Raw genomic sequence first — 19,520 nt, 5'->3', positions numbered from 1 at the left:
GCAGATGATTTGTTCGGGCACAACACAGGGGTGTTGGGTGTTACTCTGCTGAGCTATGACTCTGCAGCGGCGTTCTTCAGCATCTGGAGTTTGGAGGTCGGGGGCAGAGGGGAGGCGGGGGGAGGGGATATTCTCATGTGCCCTTTTTTTCTGGGCAGATGGTGCGAGGGGAAACACGGATGTGTTGGCGGGGGGGCTTCGACAGGAATAAAAAAGAGAGTTCCTACATTCAGCCACAACCCACTTGCGTAGGCATGTGGAAAGTAAGGTGCACACAGAATAGTCAGGAAGTAGCTATAAGTGATACTATTTTTATGCTGTTTTTTATTTTCTAATGTTACAGACAGTTTTGTTGCTATTTATAAAACTTTCCCCGCATTGTTGTGTAGTTGAAGCTCAATCTTTAGACGCTGTGTCTGTACTATAAGAGCAGGTGCAATTAAAAAATGACCAGTCATAACGTTTTTCTCATTTATTCAATCAAATCAAACTTTTTTTTTTTTTTTAACCATTATTGCTCATGTCCTGGTTGTAGCTGGATGTGTGAGTGTGTGTGTGTGTGTGTGTGTGTGTGTGTGTGTGTGTGTGTGTGTGTGAACTGGGGGCAGGTGGAATCTTTCAGCCAGTGAAATGGAAGTCACAGAAAGACTTCTGACATATAGCGCAGGGGGACTGGAAAAGTTTTACGTACGTCAAGTGAGGAGAGGCAGGAAGAGGCTTGTGGGTTGACAGAATTCTCGGTCGTCCTCTTGCGTGTGTGTGTGTGTGTGTGTGTGTGTGAGTGTGTGTGTGTGTGTGTGTTTGGTGGATCGTGGTGGTGGGTTGTTGGGGGGTGGGGGGAGGTTAGAGGCGTCTGCTTATAGTGAGGTGCAAAAGCTACACCAGGGAACTGGGTGGAGATGAGAAACAACGAAACCGTTAACAGATACTGAGGACCACACCAAGTCTGGATACCCAGCAGGAAGCTTGGTGTGTATGTATAAACATACACATATAATGTACATTTAAAATGAACAGCAAACAGTGGAATACATTAACCAACACTCAAGTATAGAAATGTCACAAAAAGACACCTCTTGAGGGTTTTAGTTAGGATTAATTTAAGTTTCATGTCATCAAATTTTTAATTTTTTAAATAATAATCCACCCTTATGTTGTCATTTGATAAAAATCTGTTACTTTTAATAGAACGATTAAACACTAAAAACAAAATAAAAGTGTGATTTAGGGCCAAGGAAGCTCATGTAAAATATTTTTTATGTTTCTGCTTATGACAATAAGACTTTTGGCTGCAATAAAACATGTTCATGTACATGTTTCATCACACATTAATGCTGACCTCACTCTTATTTCATGCGCAAAACAACATGAATCATAACTCAAATAATCCACACTGGCACTCAAAGTTTCCACTTTTACAGTTACTAAGCAGACTTTCTGACGATTAATGAAAATATCTGAATTAATAATTTTCACTCTTGTGGGTTTTATGAGAAGTAATGAAGCAGTGGGCGCTTTCTTATCAGCCATTAGGAGAAGAGATTATCTTACACTGCCAAGCAATGTGGTGCATGGTCACCTTTGTTCATATGCACATGGAGATTCTCATCAGTAATTCATGAAATGTATGGGTGTAAGTGGGTAGATAGTGTTAGCGGATGTGTTCTGGGAGCCTATCGAGGGGGTGAGGGGAGAGTAAAGGTGCACTGCAGAGAACTTTCCTTCATTTGCATCTGACACACTTCACTACTCTGCTATTCAGACAGTACAATCATTTTAATAACTGTCTGCCTTCCTCTGCCCCCCCAACCTACCTCCTACTTCTGTTTCTACTGACAAGAAAAGATGATGTATCTGCAGACAGATTTGCAGCACACTTTCAGCACTTCTCGTTCCAACCGAGCAATGACAAAGTCCAATTTGTGCAGGTATTGGGGTTCCTTTCCAAGTTTTAAAATGCAGTATAGATCTTACATTTAAAAATCTAACGTATCTTTTCTTCTACTTCTGTCAAGTGTTTTTGTTGTTGAATATTTGCATTTAAGCCTGATTTGAGTGAATTTACAGAATTATTAACTTCCCTGAAAATGTTTTAAAAAATAACATTTTTACCTGAAAGTAAACTTTAAATACATTTATACTTGCTAAAAAAAGAAAAAAAAAAAAGAAAATACAGATAACATAAGATGAATATGCTGTCGCTCATAGGAACTAACAACTCATGGCCACTCACTGACTCACTGCTGTACATCACACATTAAACGCCACATTAAAGTAACAATTATGGATTCATTCTTACTTTGATCCAAAAAGCCTGTGGTCAAATATATATATATATATATATATATATATATATATATATATATATATATATATATATTACAGAGCCTCAATTTTCTACAGGAACTTTTTGAAACGTGTTGAAAAGATGAAAACACTTTTATTTCCTCAACAGTGAATCTTGTTTTTTCGTCTGGGCGTTGATGAACAACTTGTCAGCAGTGTAAAAAGTTTCATCAGTCCTGCCTACATATGTTTTTTTTTTCTTTCCTCTTCCCTTCACACAGACGTTTAACAACTGAGACTGTGGTTCGAACAGGTGAACACAAAGCTTAACGGTATGAGAAATTATCAGATTTATCGATTATTGATTTATACTGTATGAAAGATACAGGGGTTAGTCTCTGCGTGCTGATTTCCTGTTTAAGCAGCGCTAAAGTATTTTCACTTACGGTTTGGTGTTTGGCCCCAGAAAACTTTACGTCTTCATTAAAAGTTACTATTTAAAAAATATATATTATCACATTAAAATGTGACTTTTAATATTTTATTAAAGTTCAGCTACAGAGGGACTATATGTTTATTGAGTGCGCACATCTGTTGCAACAGGTGCTACAACATGAGTGTGAAAACGTCTTAAACAGACTCAAATTATAAGGAAATGCGTAGATAAATAGAATGAAAATCTTAAAAATCAGCCTAGTATTTTTATATAAATATAAGTGATTGTGAAATTATTTATCCATGTGTTCCCAACAGAAAAAGAGACTTGGAAAACGGGGAACATTCCTCTATTTCCGTTAAACTTCTGGCAATTTATTCACAAATGAAGCGTATAAATACATATATTTTTCTGTATTTAATTTTAAAAGGCACTCTGGTTTGTCAATCCGCTACATGTCCTGTACTCAGCAGAGAATAACGCGCACTAAACGGGATCTGATGCTGCGGCGCACCTGCACCGAAACTATAAGGAGAGTCTTTTTTCCAGTCAGGTGCAAATGCTTCCTAAAAACCCTTGAGAAGAAAACGAGCTCAATTTTAGAGGTCTTGAATTAGCCTTTGAGATTAGTGTCGAGCTGAAAAGCGCAGTGGAAGTCACTTTACCTGCTATTCCTTGAGTTTGCAGTATGAAGTTCTTCCAACTCTCCCCGGCTCCATGTGCAGAAGGTCGCAGCGCCGCGGCGGCCCCATGGAGCTGCGCCCTGAGTCCCTCCCCTCTCCACTGCACTTCCTCGTTCCAGCCCAACATGACTATGTCTCTGAGCTCGACTGGGGCATTTTGCTTGCTTTTATCCACAGGCCGAGTCTGCGGCGGGGAGTCGAGCCACCGAGCCCTTGGCACTTGCTTTGTGCCGTGCCAATAAAAGCTGACACCCAGTAGACCATTACTGGCAGCCATGCATGAGATGGGATGAGGCGCGCGAGGAGAGTGGACCATTCATTGTTTATTTATTTCATTCTCACCGAGGAAGCTGGGGTGGGGGGGTGTATGTGTGTGTGTGGATGGGGGGGGTCCTCACTTGCATATTGGACACCTTCTGTCACCTGTTCTGGCACTGCTGAAGCAGTCCATGAAATTAACACAACTGTTTTCTTTCCCATATAATGAGGTTTTTCTTTCTCTCTCTTTAATGTTTCATCCATTTGACTTTGCTCTTTCTCTCCAGTGATTGTCCCCTTAGTGTCGAAGCCTCCTGTCCCACCTCATCACATCAGCAAAGTGTCCAGAATCCAGATTATGTCTGAACCCTGAGCAAATTGTTTTCTTTTTTTTTCACAATTTTAAGCCTTTGTTACTTCCTGTTTTAAGATGCATGTACAGAGTGCTTCTTCCCGTTACTGGCTCAGTCCTGCAGAAGATCATCATGCAGATATGCATTACATTCACTGAAATGTGGTTTTCCCTAACGCTATGCAACTGGCCCTGTTAGTTCCAACCCATCAGAGATATTTTAGCTTCACGCTTCCAGTATGAGACTCTTTTTTTTAACTCTTAACATTTGAAATGTTGCTGTAAAGTCAATCATCCAAATCCAGGACTGCTTGGAAGTGACTTGAAACTGAGATACACAACATCAAATGTAAATTAGTAAACCGTCACCACACTCTACGCCTGCTGTCAACAGTATGGACTGCACTACTTCATCTCCCTCCCTTCTGTTATCATTCATGCTGATAGTATGAACATAACATATAAGGACTGTGCACTCAACTACAGCACAGCAGCAGCCACGTCTCACTATACAGACCCCCTTTTCAGATGGTTAATAACTACTTTCCAATTTTCTCCTAATGCCAATTATAAGTGTCATTCGTGTAAAGCCACAGAGTGATGGGTGCCTATGTATTGAGGATTAATATTGATGGAAATTCTAAATAAATGATGAGTTACACTTCTGGTTGGGCTAAAATAACTCACCTCTCATTTCCAGATATGTGCTTTCAGTATTATCTAATATGAATAACTGGTGGAGTGGATCTTTCCTGTAATTACTGTGTTTAAAATTACTGATCTACTCAAAGCTTATACTATTAAAAGAGCTTCTTTCCCCCCCTTCCAGAGCTGTATATTCACAGCTGATTAAGTTACAAGAGTTAATACTTGAATAAGTGGTGGTTATGGTGAATTTAACTTCCACTGTTTTTCTCTACTTGTGACTTTTCTTCCCAGTATCCCGCTGTCCTCAGGCCCCACAGAGCACTCTTATCTCAGGAGAGGCTGTGGGTGCTGGATTGCTGAGTCACCTTTCGTGGGAGGCTGCCCTTATCTCCTAAGAAGCACAACATTCAGGCAGTTGGTTGCAAAAGGAGGAACTTTGAGCAGGAGCACTGTGGCCTGCTGTGTCTTCACGGCCATACTACGGATTGCAGCAACGCTTTGCGACTTCCTCAAAGCCACAAGGGCCAGCTCTGCTTTGTCTGCGAGGTAAGAAGAGGCTGCAGCTTTTGGACGCATCAAGGTATGAGAAGGCTGCAGGATGACCAACTCCAGAGGCCACGCAGAGGGAATGCTGGGACTGAAATGTGACTCAGTGCTATCAGCGAGCGCAGAGGGGTCAGAACGTGACTGTGGCCTTCCATGAACGACAGATACTGTCCCGTCCCAGTGACACAGCAGCTTTGCTCTGTGTGGCTGTGGCTGAAAGGCAAAATACTGTTAGGACAATGATTCAGCCAAGGTTTTAGAGAAGTTACTGCAGAGGTGGGATCAATACTCACCGCTGGCTGAGTTGCTGATCATCATCCTGACGTTTGACTTATACAAAAAACCTACAAACTGAAGCATGTTTCGGCAGAGGGCTTCAAGGTTTTATAAGATTATTTAATTTTGCAGCATTTTGAGATTATACTACACGTACGGGGCTGTAATCCACGGCTGCAAATCAATCTAAACATAACCCTCTGCTCCTTCGGGTTAATCCACAACCTGAAGCAAGCCATGTTGCTGTAATTAATATCATTACCTGGCAAGTCTCAAAACATCATCAGGCAATGTAGCCGGTCGACTACCGAACAAAAGGCTCCGGCTGGTTCTTATTTCATGGATCTTTAAGCAGTATTCACTGTTTCACATTTGGAAGCATGAGCAGCATGTAACCCTTAATTGGTTTCAACACCTTAATAAGTCAAAGACGTTCAAGGCTGATAATCACATTAAATAGTCCAATTTATCTAAAAAGTCAATTGCAAACTGAAAAACTCTCTTTCTTTAGGAATGCATTATGCTGTGAGGATGTCAGAGTAAATTAAATTCCCCTCTGCACACTAAAGCATCTATTTCCTTATGGTAATTATCTGCTGGAATAGACGTGTCACTAGAAGGAGTCAGGCATGCTTGACATTTAGCCTTTTTATGGAGAGGCGATGAGTAAAAATTAAGATGAGGAAAAGGAAATTAATCTCCAGCCCAGGCAGGCATTGAGAGATCCTGGAGGATAGTGGCTGAATCAATCACGATGTTTGTGAGCCTGTTTTGAAAAGGAGCTAGTGATGAGATTCAGACCACAGGCTGGAAAATCTGAGAAGGGAGGGAGGGAGGTTTTTTTTTTTTTGAAAATAGAGTTATGATTGCTTTGAGAAGGTTTTCACGCAGTTTTATTGGTTTTAAACACAACAGCAAACATACAAACTGGGGCTGCGTGATACGGTAAAAAAGAAAAAAGAATCACATTGTGATAATTTTGACTGATATGATTCACGATTAGTGGAAATTTTTGCATCACAATTTCACAGAAAAACAAGAAACGAGAACGTGACATTTGTGATGATCTCTGCCAGACAAACATGTTTTCTTACATGTGGAGAACTCTACAGTACTTCATTATAATGCTGTAATGTCACACATTTTACCTTCATTTAAAAACTGCAGCTTCAACGATTTGGATATTGGTCTTCTCGCAAGTTCAATAATATTTTGATTAACTGTACAGCCCTAATGCAAAATTTGGTACATTTCCAATTAATTGTTTTGTTGTTCCATACAGTATATGTGGAAACAGCTAGCACAGGAAGTTAAAAAAAGCTAATATTTTAGCTTAAGAGGAGCTGCTAGGATAGATTTTACTAACCATTTTCTGGCTGTAGCTTTATATTTAGTGATATCAATCTTCTCATGCAACTCTCAGCAACAAAGCAAATGTCAAACTACACCTTTAAGTGTATATTTAAGGGCCTCTAAACATCCTAAATAGGTGAAATAATGATCACTAAATCGCCCGAGCCCTCCATCATTTATTAATGTGGTTAAAACGAGATGCTGGCTCTCTTAATCTTAAACTTAAAGTCAAGACTGTCCAGTGCATTAATTGGTGGTTTCTAGACGTCAATCACCAACAGAGCTGTTAGCTGATATCAAGCCAGAAGGAAGAGTGCACGCTGTAGATTCACTACAATGCAGAGGAAAGGCTAAATCTTAACAATAGGACAGTGTATGTTGGTATGTTTAATAGCTTTAAATTTAACTTAAATTGAATTGTCACCAGTGTTTAACAGTAATGCATTACTTAGTTACATGTTACATTAATGTGGCAGTACAGTTTAGTAAAAGGGTTTGCAAGTTGAAATTCAGTTATTTCAATAAATCCAGTAAAGATTTTGATGAGGGATTTATATCAGTTTTCTCTCTGAATTCAGACGGACTTTCCTGGTCTGAGACATGTTAGCTTGGCGCTGGAGTTGGAGGTGTAGGGAGGCAGGACTCCCGGTTATCCCAAAGTATTTAAATGTGTGGGCCTACATTTCAGAGTCACCTGTGTTTGCTCATAGGAGGATGTGTGAACCCTTGTGCAGTCACTGGGGCTAATCAAGCTGTTGGTCAGTTAATACCTCTAAAACGTAGACAGGCTGCTTGTTAAAGGTCCAGTGAGGAACATTTCGGTGGATCAATTGGCAGAAATGGAATATAATATCCATAGGTATGTTTTCATTAGTGTATAATCACCTGAATATAGGAAATGGTTGTGTTTTTGTTACCTTAGAATGAGATGTTTTTATCTACAGACGCTGCAGGTCCACCATGTTTCTACTGTATTTTGTTTTTTGTGAGTTTTGTGACGACTTTAGTTTCTCCTACACACATCACAGCCCGTTCTCAATCTCAAGGTCATCAAATACAGACGCGAGCGGTGTTCAGTTAGCTGCAATCTACAACTTCATCCCTAGATTTCACTAAATCCTACACACTGGTCCTTTAAAATCATGTTTTGTTTTCTATTTCTACACTACAGAATATGTGAAGTGAAGGTGGAGAGGATTTTGAGTTAATTCTTCTACCTACCATAGTAACTACCAACGTAATGTTTTCAATGTGTAATATGTAATTAGTAATTGATTACAGTTTTCTCTGTAGCTTGCCCAACACTGCTCTTCAGGAGGAGTACTAAACAGCCTGTGTAAATAAGTGTACACTGTCATCTGTAGCTATGTAGGCAGCTTTCCAAAGAAAAGATAACCCTGATAAAGTCTGATGAAATGCTTTTGAGCTGCATTGTGAGAAATGAAGGAATACTTTTTGAGTTACTGGAGACTAAAAGTCAGGATGTCTGGGCTTCTGCTGCTTCATTCTTGACCGTTGTTTTTTAAATCTGTCTCTTGTGAGCCCCCCAAATGTATGGAAGTGCAACACTTAACCATTGAAGTGCCCCTTTAATGAGAGTAAATGCGACATAATGTGACTGAGATGTGGATTAGAATCATTACACTAACCTCAACCCTTCACAAAATCAGCAGAGTGTTCAAGTAAAAATCCTTGCGAAATGTAAATCTAAACAAAATATAGATGAAGAGAAACAGGAAAACCAGCTCATCCCTATTTCCTGTCTAAGCGTGAAGCTGCACAAACCACAATCATAAAGCTATAGCTGGCAGACACTTAATAATGTCGATTTGCATTACAGTCACACTAACACCTCTAAATGATCTGTGCATAGACTGCAGACTGTCTTTAACATGTACTTCCTGAGCAAATGATCTCTGTTCCTACTAAAATGTCACTCATAAGGGACCTATTTTACCTTTGGTAGTTTTTATACCGTTAAACATCCAACATTAGTGCAGAAAATCCTTACTTCCCTAAATATTTTCTTCTTTGCCCTTCGTGATAGAAACACAGAGTGTGTGGGCTGAAATACAAACACAGTGAGCGAGTGAGCGAATGTTTAAAAGGACAATGCAAGAGCTCACTACCCAGAGTTAGAAAACCACTCATCTAAATCAGGGAAATTATGATAATGGGGCATCTCATTATTCTCCAGCTCACTCCGAATCAGTCACTGACATCACATCATTATAGACGTATTCATATAAACAGATTGGATGGCATAAAAAGAAGGCTGACACCCTCAAAACTTTCTCATCTGCTTTGTCTAATGTCTCCTCCGCGTGTTTGTGTGTGAGGCAGGAAGCGCAGGTCTCAGGAAGGGGTTGCAGGGTGTTATGGTGGTCACCGTTCGGGACAGGGGGGCTGCATGGCCAAAAGTAGGTCCCCCGGATTGTTTGATTGTCCTGTGAAAATATCAGGATTTAAAGTCGGTAAATTATCAGTCATTTTGGATCAAGTAAAAATCTAAGAACCCAACAGTAATCATAGTGAAATAAATAAGACTGCTGCTTAAAAGATACCCACAGGCACTTGTGTAACGAGTGAGCTTTGGCAAGAAAAAATCCCGAGGATGTCTGACCGTTGCAGCAGACAGTTAATCAATCCAAGTGCTTCGTCTTTTTTCTGTTTTGGGGAAAAAATATGGGAGGCCAGCCTAATCAGCAGAGGAAACAGATCTCATGGGGGGTGTCAGGCACCAGGAAAATGGATCTAGGTTGTGAAAAACCACGATTACCACGAGCTGCTCTGGATTCAGCCATCTGGAGATGCCTGCTCCAAAAGCCGGTAAAGTTCGCTCAACTGGGGCCCAACTAGGAAACAGGTTTGCACCTCCTTAACAGACAGCCAACACTCCCAGAGAGGAGGGATGTTTGCACTCGCTCTACTCATTCGTGTAAACTGACATTGTTCACATGGTAAATTCTTTTTTTTAAAAGACATTTACTGAAATATTTACTTAATGCGCACCGTAAGAAAAACCTGAAATCTGCTGTGAAATTTCCTCTATGTAAGAATGTTCTTTTGCCCTCAAATTAACCTTCTTGTCATTTTCTCCCCAGTTTTCCAAGACTTCCAATTTCCTTCCTGTCTGTCTTCGGGAATGACATCCACTGTTTTTTTTTAATCTCTCTCTTAACATTTCCAATTACTGTAGTCTTTACCAGCTGACCATTAACTTGTATGTCACCCGCCCACTCATCCAAAAAAAATAAGATGCACATTTAGCTGATGCTTAAAGAGATGCCACTCAAACACATACAAGCACCGCAAAGAACGGAAAGATAAAAATTCCAAGTAAAATGCAAAGGAAAGAACATCATAATATATTATTTTATATAAATTATCCTTGTTCTTTTGACACTGTATTCATTGTATGTATTACTAAACTTTCTCATATTATGCTCTTTTATTTATCTTTAAAGAAACAAATATAAAAAAGATTCCATGTATTTTTTCTCTATATGATGGAATTGGTTTTGTTATTTGTGCCTTTGGTAAGAGCTGAATAAAGCCACTGTGCACCCTCATCCTTCTTCTCATGACTTGCAGCACAACGATTTAGGCTTAAAGATGTTTTTTCTCCGCGAGGATAAATCGTGAATGAATGATCTTGTGCTAAATATCTGCCAGCAGCGCGTTGTTCAGTCAGTATTCAAAGCCTGCTGGTCTGATATCAGACATCTGCCTCTTACAGTGATTGATAAAAATAACTATCTGGCTTCTTTTCACTTTAATAAAAGCACTTAATGTGCCTGTTAAATTAAATTCTGGCTTAAAAACATTTTAAATTATTAATTTACTAGGTAAAACCCCAGTTGTATTTAATTTCCAAAGGGATGGCAGTAAAATATGAGCACATCTGTATGGTGAAGTCAGATCATAACCTGAGGCAGGATGTCAGTGGAGTGAGTTAGAACGCCCTCCAGTGGGCAGTCATGATAATCCTTGTGCAATAATTTATAATAATAATGCATATTGAGGATGTGAGTTGTGGTGGGAGAAATATCAAGTGAAAACATAAAGAGAATAAAAAAAGAAGATGACAGATGTATTAAATAATTGCCAGAAATGACTGAAAAAGGGGCCTACTCAGTGACAAATTGCTAATTGTTTATTTTGCTGCCTAAGTGGCTTCATAAAAGTTATTGTGAGGACTCACCCGGAGGAGTGTGCAGGGCTGCAGACAGCTGGGACATAGGCTGCAGCATCAGCAGCAGAGTTAGCATACACAGCCCTGCCTGCATATCCAGGGATGGTGGTTCGGCTGGGACGAATCAGAACATTATTTATTAGAATCTGTTGCAGGAGGCTGAATATCACCATGAGAGAGGAATTTCAAAGGTAGCAGCAATGTCAGAATCTACTTTAATAACCCAGAGTGGGAGAAAATAAATATGCAGAGCAAATTTCATGGTGAATAAATAGAGCTCCTGAGATCCACAGCGAATGTATGAGTGTGTGTCTGACCGTGCTGTAGGCGTGTACGGGGGAATAATGCTCCTCTTCAGGGTCAGAGGCTGAAAGTCTTCTTCCATATTGTCGATATTATCCATGTTCTCAGAGCCGATCGTACCGCTGCAAGTACATACGATCACACACAAAAAGCAAGGTCAGCTCTAAGGCCTGATTCATGAACACATGCTAACATACATGTGAGACATTTGTGGCGACCTCTCAGACATGAAGTACTCACGTGTACTGAGGGATCTGACCTGACTTTGGACATCTACTGCAGCTGGAGACAGGAGAGAGACGATGTAAAGCTGGTGATCATTAACGCTCTTAAAACAAAAGCCACTGGTTGTTGGAAACTTACAATGAAATTGGTTTCTTGGCATCATTCCTCGATCGAAGCTGCTGTCTGTTCCACTCAGCTCCAACAGACTTGGAAAGGACAGTAACAGCAGATTCTTAGCAGAATTTATCAGGTACCTTTATTAAGCCCCCATACATCCTCTCACTTCACTACATAAACACACACACAGGTAGACATGAGACAGCATTCACATTGGTAATCTGTAGTCTGACCTGAACTTAAACATTGAACTCAATCACCTTTCAGGCAGAGCTGCATGCAGTGTTTATGATCAGTGTATTATTACTGCATTGATATGAAGACAGGATATAGTATGTACAGTATATATTCTAGATTCTCTACAAACCTGACTGCGGTTGAGTCAGAGGGGGCTTGGCTCCTCTTAATAAGACATGAGGTCCCCTTGAAAACATGATTTGTGAAATTTTAGGGGGGGGCTCTAAAATACTGATACATCATCATGGATCATGCATAGAATTAAGCTATTATTGATTTATGTGATTAACTGATTACAATATATCAGATGTGCTGACATGTAGGCCGTAATTGCAGCTATAAATGTTTCTTTGCAACTACTTTGAACTAATATGGGTAAGTTCAGCAAGATTTGGCTCGAAACCAGCGCATTTAGTGCTTGCCTGTTAAAAATAATGAATTTTACCCCCACTGTACCTTGTGCAAGAAAACACTCAGACTAACTTTTAGGTATAAAGGCATAAGAGTCGGTGGAAAATCATAACAATATATATCTGCCATAAACAGCCACTGTAGCAGCAGAGTTGAACCCTCTCAACCCTTCGTCAGTCCATTGCTCTCAGCCACAAGCCCTTTGTTCCTACTGAAGATTGAAATCTTCTATTGTGTGATTTTTAATTTACCTCAAACGTAGGTAATTTGGCCATTTGTCTGTGGATTGTTTTCAGTTGCGGATTAATACGCATTTTGTGAGCTGCAGGGTGATGTATGTGAGTTTGACTGTGGTGCCCTTTAGTGATCCCAATGTGAACACAGAACTCTGCTGCTACAGTGGCTGTTTATGGCAGATATATATTGTTATGATTTTCCACCGACTCTTATGCCTTTATACCTAAAAGTTAGTGTTTTCTTGCACAAGGTACAATGGGGGTAAAATTCATTATTTTTAACAGGCAAGCACTAAATGCGCTGGTTTCGAGCCAAATCTTGCTGAACTTACCCATATTAGTTCAAAGTAATGTAAAAATAATTTATACTTATTACTTTTAGAATTAGCTATTTTTTTAATATCTAGTTGCAAAGAAACATTTATAGCTGCAATTACGGCCTACATGTCAGCGCATCTGATATATTGTAATCAGTTAATCACATAAATCAATAATAGCTTAATTCTATGCATGATCCATGATGATGTATCAGTATTTTAGAGCCCCCCCTAAAATTTCACAAATCATGTTTTCAGAGGACCTCATGTCTTATTAAGAGGAGCCAAGCCCCCTCTGACTCAACCGCAGTTCACACCGTGGTGCTCCGATAAATTCTGACCGAACACTGACCCAGCCAGCAGAGGAAAAGTTATAAAGTTATGAGAAAAGAAGGCTGAAATTCTGAAAAATAGAGGCATCCAAATGCTTCAAAATAATAAGTTAATGCATTCAGTGCTGCTGGGGACAGCAGAGATAGCAGTGCCTATGACAGGCAGAAAGAGGACCAGAATATCAGAGTAGATTCAGGACCACAGCTCACTGAGACAAGTAAAAGCACCCGCCGAGGTTGTGCAGCTGAAGTGGCAGGCAGAAGACAACAGGGGTAAAATAATAAAGGTTTGTCTAGCAGGATGATGTTATACATCTCAGATTTCAGATCTGATGACTTCATTTTTATTCCCACTTCACCCCTGATAAGATATCTAATATCTAATATATGAAAGACTATATCAGGCTCTGGCAATACATGAATATCATCAATACAATACTGGATACAATTAATTGTTGATTTGGTGTTTTCATGGGATTTGATGGCAATAAGAAGAAATTAAGTGTTACAACTAGGTTTTAAAACAAAGACCACATGTTGAACTCATCTGATTTCTGCATGAAAAGTACTCAACCGTATCTGTTAACACATCCCTGAATGGAAACCCCCTTTTTCTGAGTCTGAACGGTTTCCTCCCGTCTTCCTGCCACCAGCTGACGCAGTCCATCTCCAAACTCTTAAACCCTTCACCCCTCCTACGCTAACATTATCTTGGTTCACCTTCATCCATTATATGCAGTAAACCATTCTAATTTCACATCCACAATGGCGTGGTCTCTGTTAGTGACAACAGAGTATCACCAGACATATCTTTATCTGCCTCCTTCAGTCTCATTGTGTGTGCCAGCAGGTCGAAACTAATGACAAATTAGGGAAGTAATGGGGATGTAATGGGGCATTGTTGTTCAACAGAATTAGTAAAGTCTACGCTGCAACTCGCAGCATTTCTGAACAAGGTGGAGTGAGACAAAGTAATGCAGAAAAATGACCTCTGACACATTTATCCCTTTCACTAAAACCAGATATAAACCAAACACACTGTTCGTGGGTTGGAAGGGAAAGTGTTTTCAATTTTCATTTTTATTTTTTATAGTAATTACACTCAGGTAACCCAATTAGATTGATTTTTTCTTAATAGTAAATTACTCCCTTGAAAACAACGCCTGATTAATTACTTCAGCACAGCGGTTCTATTTCCTTCAATCAGTTGTGGGAATGAGTGTAAACCTTTAGAAGCTGGAGAAAGAGAAAGCAACTGAGCTCCAGCCTTGGCAGTGTTAGTCGCTGTTTGTTCCTCAAGGCTCACCTGCCACAGCTGAGGTCGGCCAGCATAGCGCCTGGATGAGGGACGCTCGCTCACTGGGTCTGCCTTTGTCTCCAGGGTCGTTTCTGGTGCCTTCAAGCGCCGGGGTAACTTTGTATCCCAGTTAACTTCCTCATAACTCCTGTACAAAACAGGAAATTGCAGCCATTAAACATCAGTACCAAGTACCTTGAATGTAATTGATTAACTTGATTGTCAAAAGTTATTTGCTTTAATTTTAATTCCCCCCCTTCGCTGCATGGAGTATACTAGACAGCTTATTAACTGGGGAGCTAATTCTTCCCCGAGGCTTTAAGCAAGGCTGCAGTTCATCTACATCATTTCATTGAACAGCAATTAACACAACAAGAGGACACACTGTTCCCCGATGACATCACTGGGGCACAAAATCAAACCCAGTCACTCTCAATAACCCTTCAAAGCAAAGTGTGTGTGGACTGTACATACTGCATTGTGTGGGAGGTGAGCTTTGTTGTGCTTTATTATTATTGAAATGAGACAAAGCTCACTGTGTGTTTACCTTTGTGTTGCAGAGGTGTATCTGAAGCGTTGAACTGCAGGTGAGTTGTCCGTCCACAGTCTCGGATCAGAAGAGAAGCCGTCCTTGAAAACAATATTCATAGTTTTATTGTTATTTATTCTACTGTTAGTGGTTTTATTTTGTTGAAAAGGCAGAAACTGCTAAAAAAACATGTATGAATGATGCTGAATGGTCATTCATTCTTGGTCATTACCTTCCTTTCTTTATATACTTATTGATGATGTATCTGCAGTATGTGTGTATTCATATGTGTATTATTTTTACACTTTTTAATATATTCTTTATTCTTAAATGTGATCCCCATTAGCCTCCATAAAGTGGTTGCTAGTCTCCCTCGGGTCCACCAAAAACAATAACAATAAAAACAACCAACAACTTAAAATCACTCAGTGTCAATGAGACAGGAGAATCCAAAAAAAGCTAAATATAAAGCTCATAAACGAAGTGAAATGATTCTACATATGAATGGAAGCAACAACAAAATAAAATCATCAACTAAGTGACTTTTTGATCTGTCTGATGTTGGCGAGGAGCAATATTATAAGCAGAAGAAGCTTTATACAGAACAGTTCTCATCATACAACTTGTTCATGGTACTACCAGAAGACTAGTCCTCACAGGATGTGTTGTACAAGAACCAGGGTATACTAATTTTTCCCAAAAGAAGTGTGCTGTGTTATTCCAGATGGCACGTTGGATTTAATTTAGCTTCCAAGATAATCGTTTATTCACATGAGCGGTATCATGCCTCTAACACCAGCCTAATGAGCTTAAATGATCTCTGATACTTGTAAGTCTGATGGCAGCCTGCACAAATTCACCTCAGTTAAAACCCTTGCAATAACTGTAGATGGATAATAGGATCAAGAAAATTACAAAAATATCCGGACATAGAATTAAACTACACACAAGCACTTAGACACAGCAATGCTTTGAGCTAAATGCTGCACTAACATGCTCAAAGTGACGATGCAAACATGCAGATGTTTAGCAGGTATAATGTTGTACCGTGTTCCCCGTCTTAGTTTAGCCCATTAGCACGCTAAAACTTGCAAATAGGCCTTTCTCACAGCAGCTACTTTGACATTAAACAGTAGGGTAAACACAGGTGTTACCAGTGATAACTGAGTGTTACATTCAGGTCAAACAGAGTCAGGCTGCTGCTATTGGGCATGTTGGCTCACTGGAAACTGCTACACTAAATGGAACAGCGCCTTAATTAGTATCACAGGTATATTGACACTAAACACAAAGTATATTTTTCATCTGAAGATGAAAAAAATGAAAACTGAAAGGACCACCAAAGTCATTACTATTTATCCGTTATCAGTTGTTGAGACATTTCCCTAAAAGACCACAACACTGAACAATCCCAGAATTAGGATTAATCCTCAGGGAATAAATGAATATCTGTACACGTTTAATGGCAATCAGATATTTTAGTCTGGACCAAAGCGGTGGACTGACTGACTAAAAGCACAACATGTCAGGATGTTTTGTCTAAATAACTAATCCAAAACAAAAGTAAAGACAAACATAAAGATATTATCTCTCGTGTGAATCTGAATGAGCCAATCAAACAGTTTTAATGTTTTTAACATTAACAGGCAGCATTATATTCACCAATCTCCTCCCACGTCTCAAACTACATAAATACAGCCACCAATCAAGCCTCCATTCACTGGAGAACACTTACAACTCTTCACATCAGCTGTAAAGCTTCTCATCAACCACAATAATGTATGTGGAGCTACTAATGATTACTTCAATTAGCAGACTCAGAAACTAAATAATAGTAATAATAATAATACAGCATGATTATGTTCTCACTGTGAACACCTGCCCACATAACAGTAATGGGATCCCTCAACATGTGTGGTGAGCCCCAAGGGAGGCGTGTGTGTGTTTATGGGTTATTATTTCATATCTAATATGTGTTTGTGTTATGATTTACACCAGTGATCTAATGAAATGTAATAATAACTACTTCGTCTTACTAAGCCGGCATTAGTTCAACCAAATGTTTGCCGTGTCTACAATGCAGTAAATTGAATGCGTAAATCAACAAGTGTTTATGTGCTCAGAGAGTTAAACAGGAAAAATGAAGGAAAATGAAAACAAAACTTCATATCAATCCCTCTGCATATGGAATATGAATACTAATAAGTGAATAAGTGCTTGTTTAGTGGAAAGCTAATTCAGTCGTCACCCACCTGAGGTCCACTGTGTTTATCAGGGAAACTGCTGTGCGAAGTTGCTTTAGTTGACGTCCTCAGAGGATGTGTTTGAACTTTAACTGGACTGCTTGAACCTTAGGATGACACAGCGCGGGCGGATTGTGAATTGCACAGTAGCAACTGCTCTCAAGGCCAGACTACCCCATGAGGGGGCCCTGAGGCACAAATCAGGTACAGAGTAACACAGCAGACTATAAATGGCAGCTTAATAATTCAGTGTTTTAGAGATGGCGAGATGCAGACACCAACTAGCACTCCTGTTCTTGATACTAGTTTGTTCTCTGTCTGTTTATAATAATTAGATTAAATGGAAACGTATGCAACATGTAAAGAGTGAATATGTGTCCCTGCAATGAGTTTAATAGCTAAAGAGTAAGCAAATAAGTGCTCCAATAAACACAAGGCCAAACATTTAGTGGACATTTAATAAGTGTCACATATGTAACTGAAATACAAGCCAATAGGAAGCAGATTAAAACCAACATATATTTATATACTGTGTAGCTGAGGCTACAACATTCAGAAACATGAAGTCACATGGCTACCAGGTTTCGCTAACTACCAGCTAACAGAATACTTACGCACTAACAAACAGTGCCCAAGGAACAAGTAAGAAGAAGCCTCCTGCAGCCTGTCTCATATAAAGTGGGCCTGCAATAATACTACTGCTGTGCAATGACCAGGAGGGAGCACTGCAATAGCCTAAGTCTTATTTAACATATATTAAATGCACTCAGAGGGCAGAACAACAAAGGTTATAAAACTAGATTATGACACAAGGCCTCACAGACAGGAGCCACCTTAAGGCCGTTAATAAGGCAGAAACTAATGACTTTACTCATAATTTAACTTTAATTGTTTTAAAATGTCAAGAGTAACTGAAACACTGAAAATCTTGTTTTTGCTGATCTCCTGCAAACGTCTGACCACATCCAACCACAGCCAGCAGTGGTGCTGTAGGTGATTGTTTCCTGAGTGCATATCAGGAAAGGGGTGATTGCCCTTTCCAATTAAGACAACATTGACTAATCTGCCAATTATAATGATATAGTGTACATGCAGGCTAAAAAGATACATTCTCAACCAGAAGTGATGTTGGTTGATAGAGAAACTTTAAATGTGACCTGTCTTCTTTGTTGACAGTAAACTAAATGGAAATTATGTAAATCACACACAGCAGTGGTGCTGGGTGATTGCCCTTTGGGGTCAAAGTGATCGACTGAGACAATATTAATTAATCTAGCAGTTAGTTTCTTGATTAATCTATTAATTGTTTGTCAGATAAAATGTCCAGAGATAGTGAATAAAACGGCTTTCGAGAGCTCAAGGTGACCTGATCAGACAACAGTCCAGATCTCAAAGATATTCAGTTTCACTCTCATAAAAGACAAATGAAAGCTGGAAATCTTCAGACCTGACTGTTGGAAAAAATACTCAAATTAAATTGCTGCAAATTAATTTTATGTCAATCAACTAATCAGTTAATTGACTAATTAAATCAGCTCTAGTCTAGTTGCAGTTTATTTTGTTGCCCCGCAGCTAAACCAGCCCTGACTTCTCTTCAGTAGATACCCTGCCCCACATCATAACTCTGACCTACACAGCACCCAATATAAATCATGATAGGCAACAGATATGAGTATTAATACCGACAGTGTTATTTGGAGCACAGGTAAACATATTGTTATTTTACCACTGAGTCTTGCTCTTAAGACTGCATCAGGGATCCTCCTGGAGTTCCAGGCCTTGTCTTCTCTCCAATCTATACAGATGCCAGCAGGGTTTGAGACTGTTTGCGGCCTCTCTCTGGAACCTGGAGGGACCCGCAGAGCAGAGGCCACATGATGGAAATCTATGAATTTATGCCGACCTTTGACCCCCAGGTCCACCTCTGCTCCGGCGCTGAGCTGACCGCAGCAAGGATCCAGCAAGGGGACGTCGTCTCGTAAGGGAGCCAGGGCGACGTGCTCTGCAGGGGGGTGAAATCTAGCGTAAGGAGAGTTTGCACGTCCAGTTTCTCTGCCACCAGCCCCGTAGAGACTGGAGTTCAACCGTCTGATGACTTGTAGGTCTGCAGAGAACGGCCTGGAGGGATCCAAAACTGCAGTCATTATTACCAGGGGAGAAGCTCTATTGAGTGTGTGTGTGTGTTCCCATGAGTGTGTGTGCGTTTGGCAGAGCAGGTCATAGATCTGATGTCAGCTATA

The 19,520-nt window shown here is 39.9% G+C and overlaps 2 protein-coding genes and 1 long non-coding RNA gene across 8 annotated transcripts in view; 1 reads left to right on the top strand and 2 right to left on the bottom strand.

Moving 5' to 3' along the window:
* Nucleotides 1–3,697, bottom strand: part of ikzf1 (IKAROS family zinc finger 1 (Ikaros)) — a 17,926-nt gene extending 14,229 nt beyond the window's left edge. Inside the window, exon 1 of one of the 6 annotated variants that reach the window (XM_051421809.1) lies at nucleotides 3,388–3,697. In XM_051421809.1, the coding sequence (XP_051277769.1) occupies nucleotides 3,388–3,682 (295 nt within the window). In that variant the 5' untranslated portion in view covers nucleotides 3,683–3,697. The remainder of the gene's footprint in view (nucleotides 1–3,387) is intronic. The other 5 variants (XM_051421793.1, XM_051421783.1, XM_051421801.1 and 2 more) reach the window with 5 other exon arrangements.
* Nucleotides 1,935–10,410, top strand: LOC127375701 (uncharacterized). The gene is made up of 2 exons (XR_007887393.1): nucleotides 1,935–2,618; nucleotides 4,955–10,410. It is a non-coding gene; the product is annotated as an uncharacterized LOC127375701 (long non-coding RNA).
* Nucleotides 6,362–19,520, bottom strand: LOC127375697 (spermatogenesis-associated protein 48). The gene is made up of 9 exons (XM_051421841.1): nucleotides 19,007–19,520; nucleotides 17,290–17,387; nucleotides 15,056–15,138; nucleotides 14,518–14,656; nucleotides 11,700–11,767; nucleotides 11,577–11,618; nucleotides 11,351–11,458; nucleotides 11,043–11,147; nucleotides 6,362–9,285 (listed from the first exon to the last, which is right to left on the bottom strand). The coding sequence occupies exons 1-9, from the start codon at nucleotides 19,422–19,424 to the stop codon at nucleotides 9,147–9,149; spliced, it is 1,200 nt and encodes a 399-aa protein (XP_051277801.1). The 5' UTR covers nucleotides 19,425–19,520; the 3' UTR covers nucleotides 6,362–9,146.

The sequence above is a fragment of the Dicentrarchus labrax genome, unplaced genomic scaffold, assembly GCF_905237075.1.
Source record: "Dicentrarchus labrax unplaced genomic scaffold, dlabrax2021, whole genome shotgun sequence".
Taxonomy (NCBI): domain Eukaryota; kingdom Metazoa; phylum Chordata; class Actinopteri; family Moronidae; genus Dicentrarchus; species Dicentrarchus labrax.
Note: the sequence above shows the minus strand (reverse complement) of the source record. Positions and strands in the feature narration are given on the sequence as shown.

Excerpts from the sequence above, each read along its gene's own strand:
- LOC127375697 (XM_051421841.1), bottom strand. The coding sequence starts at position 19,424 with ATGACTGCAGTTTTGGATCCCTCCAGGCCGTTCTCTGCAGACCTACAA. Across the intron at positions 17,388-19,006 it reads CTTAAGAGCAAGACTCAGTG|GTTCAAGCAGTCCAGTTAAA; the intron begins GTAAAATAACAA and ends TGTCATCCTAAG. Across the intron at positions 11,619-11,699 it reads GCCAAGAAACCAATTTCATT|CTGCAGTAGATGTCCAAAGT; the intron begins GTAAGTTTCCAA and ends TCCTGTCTCCAG.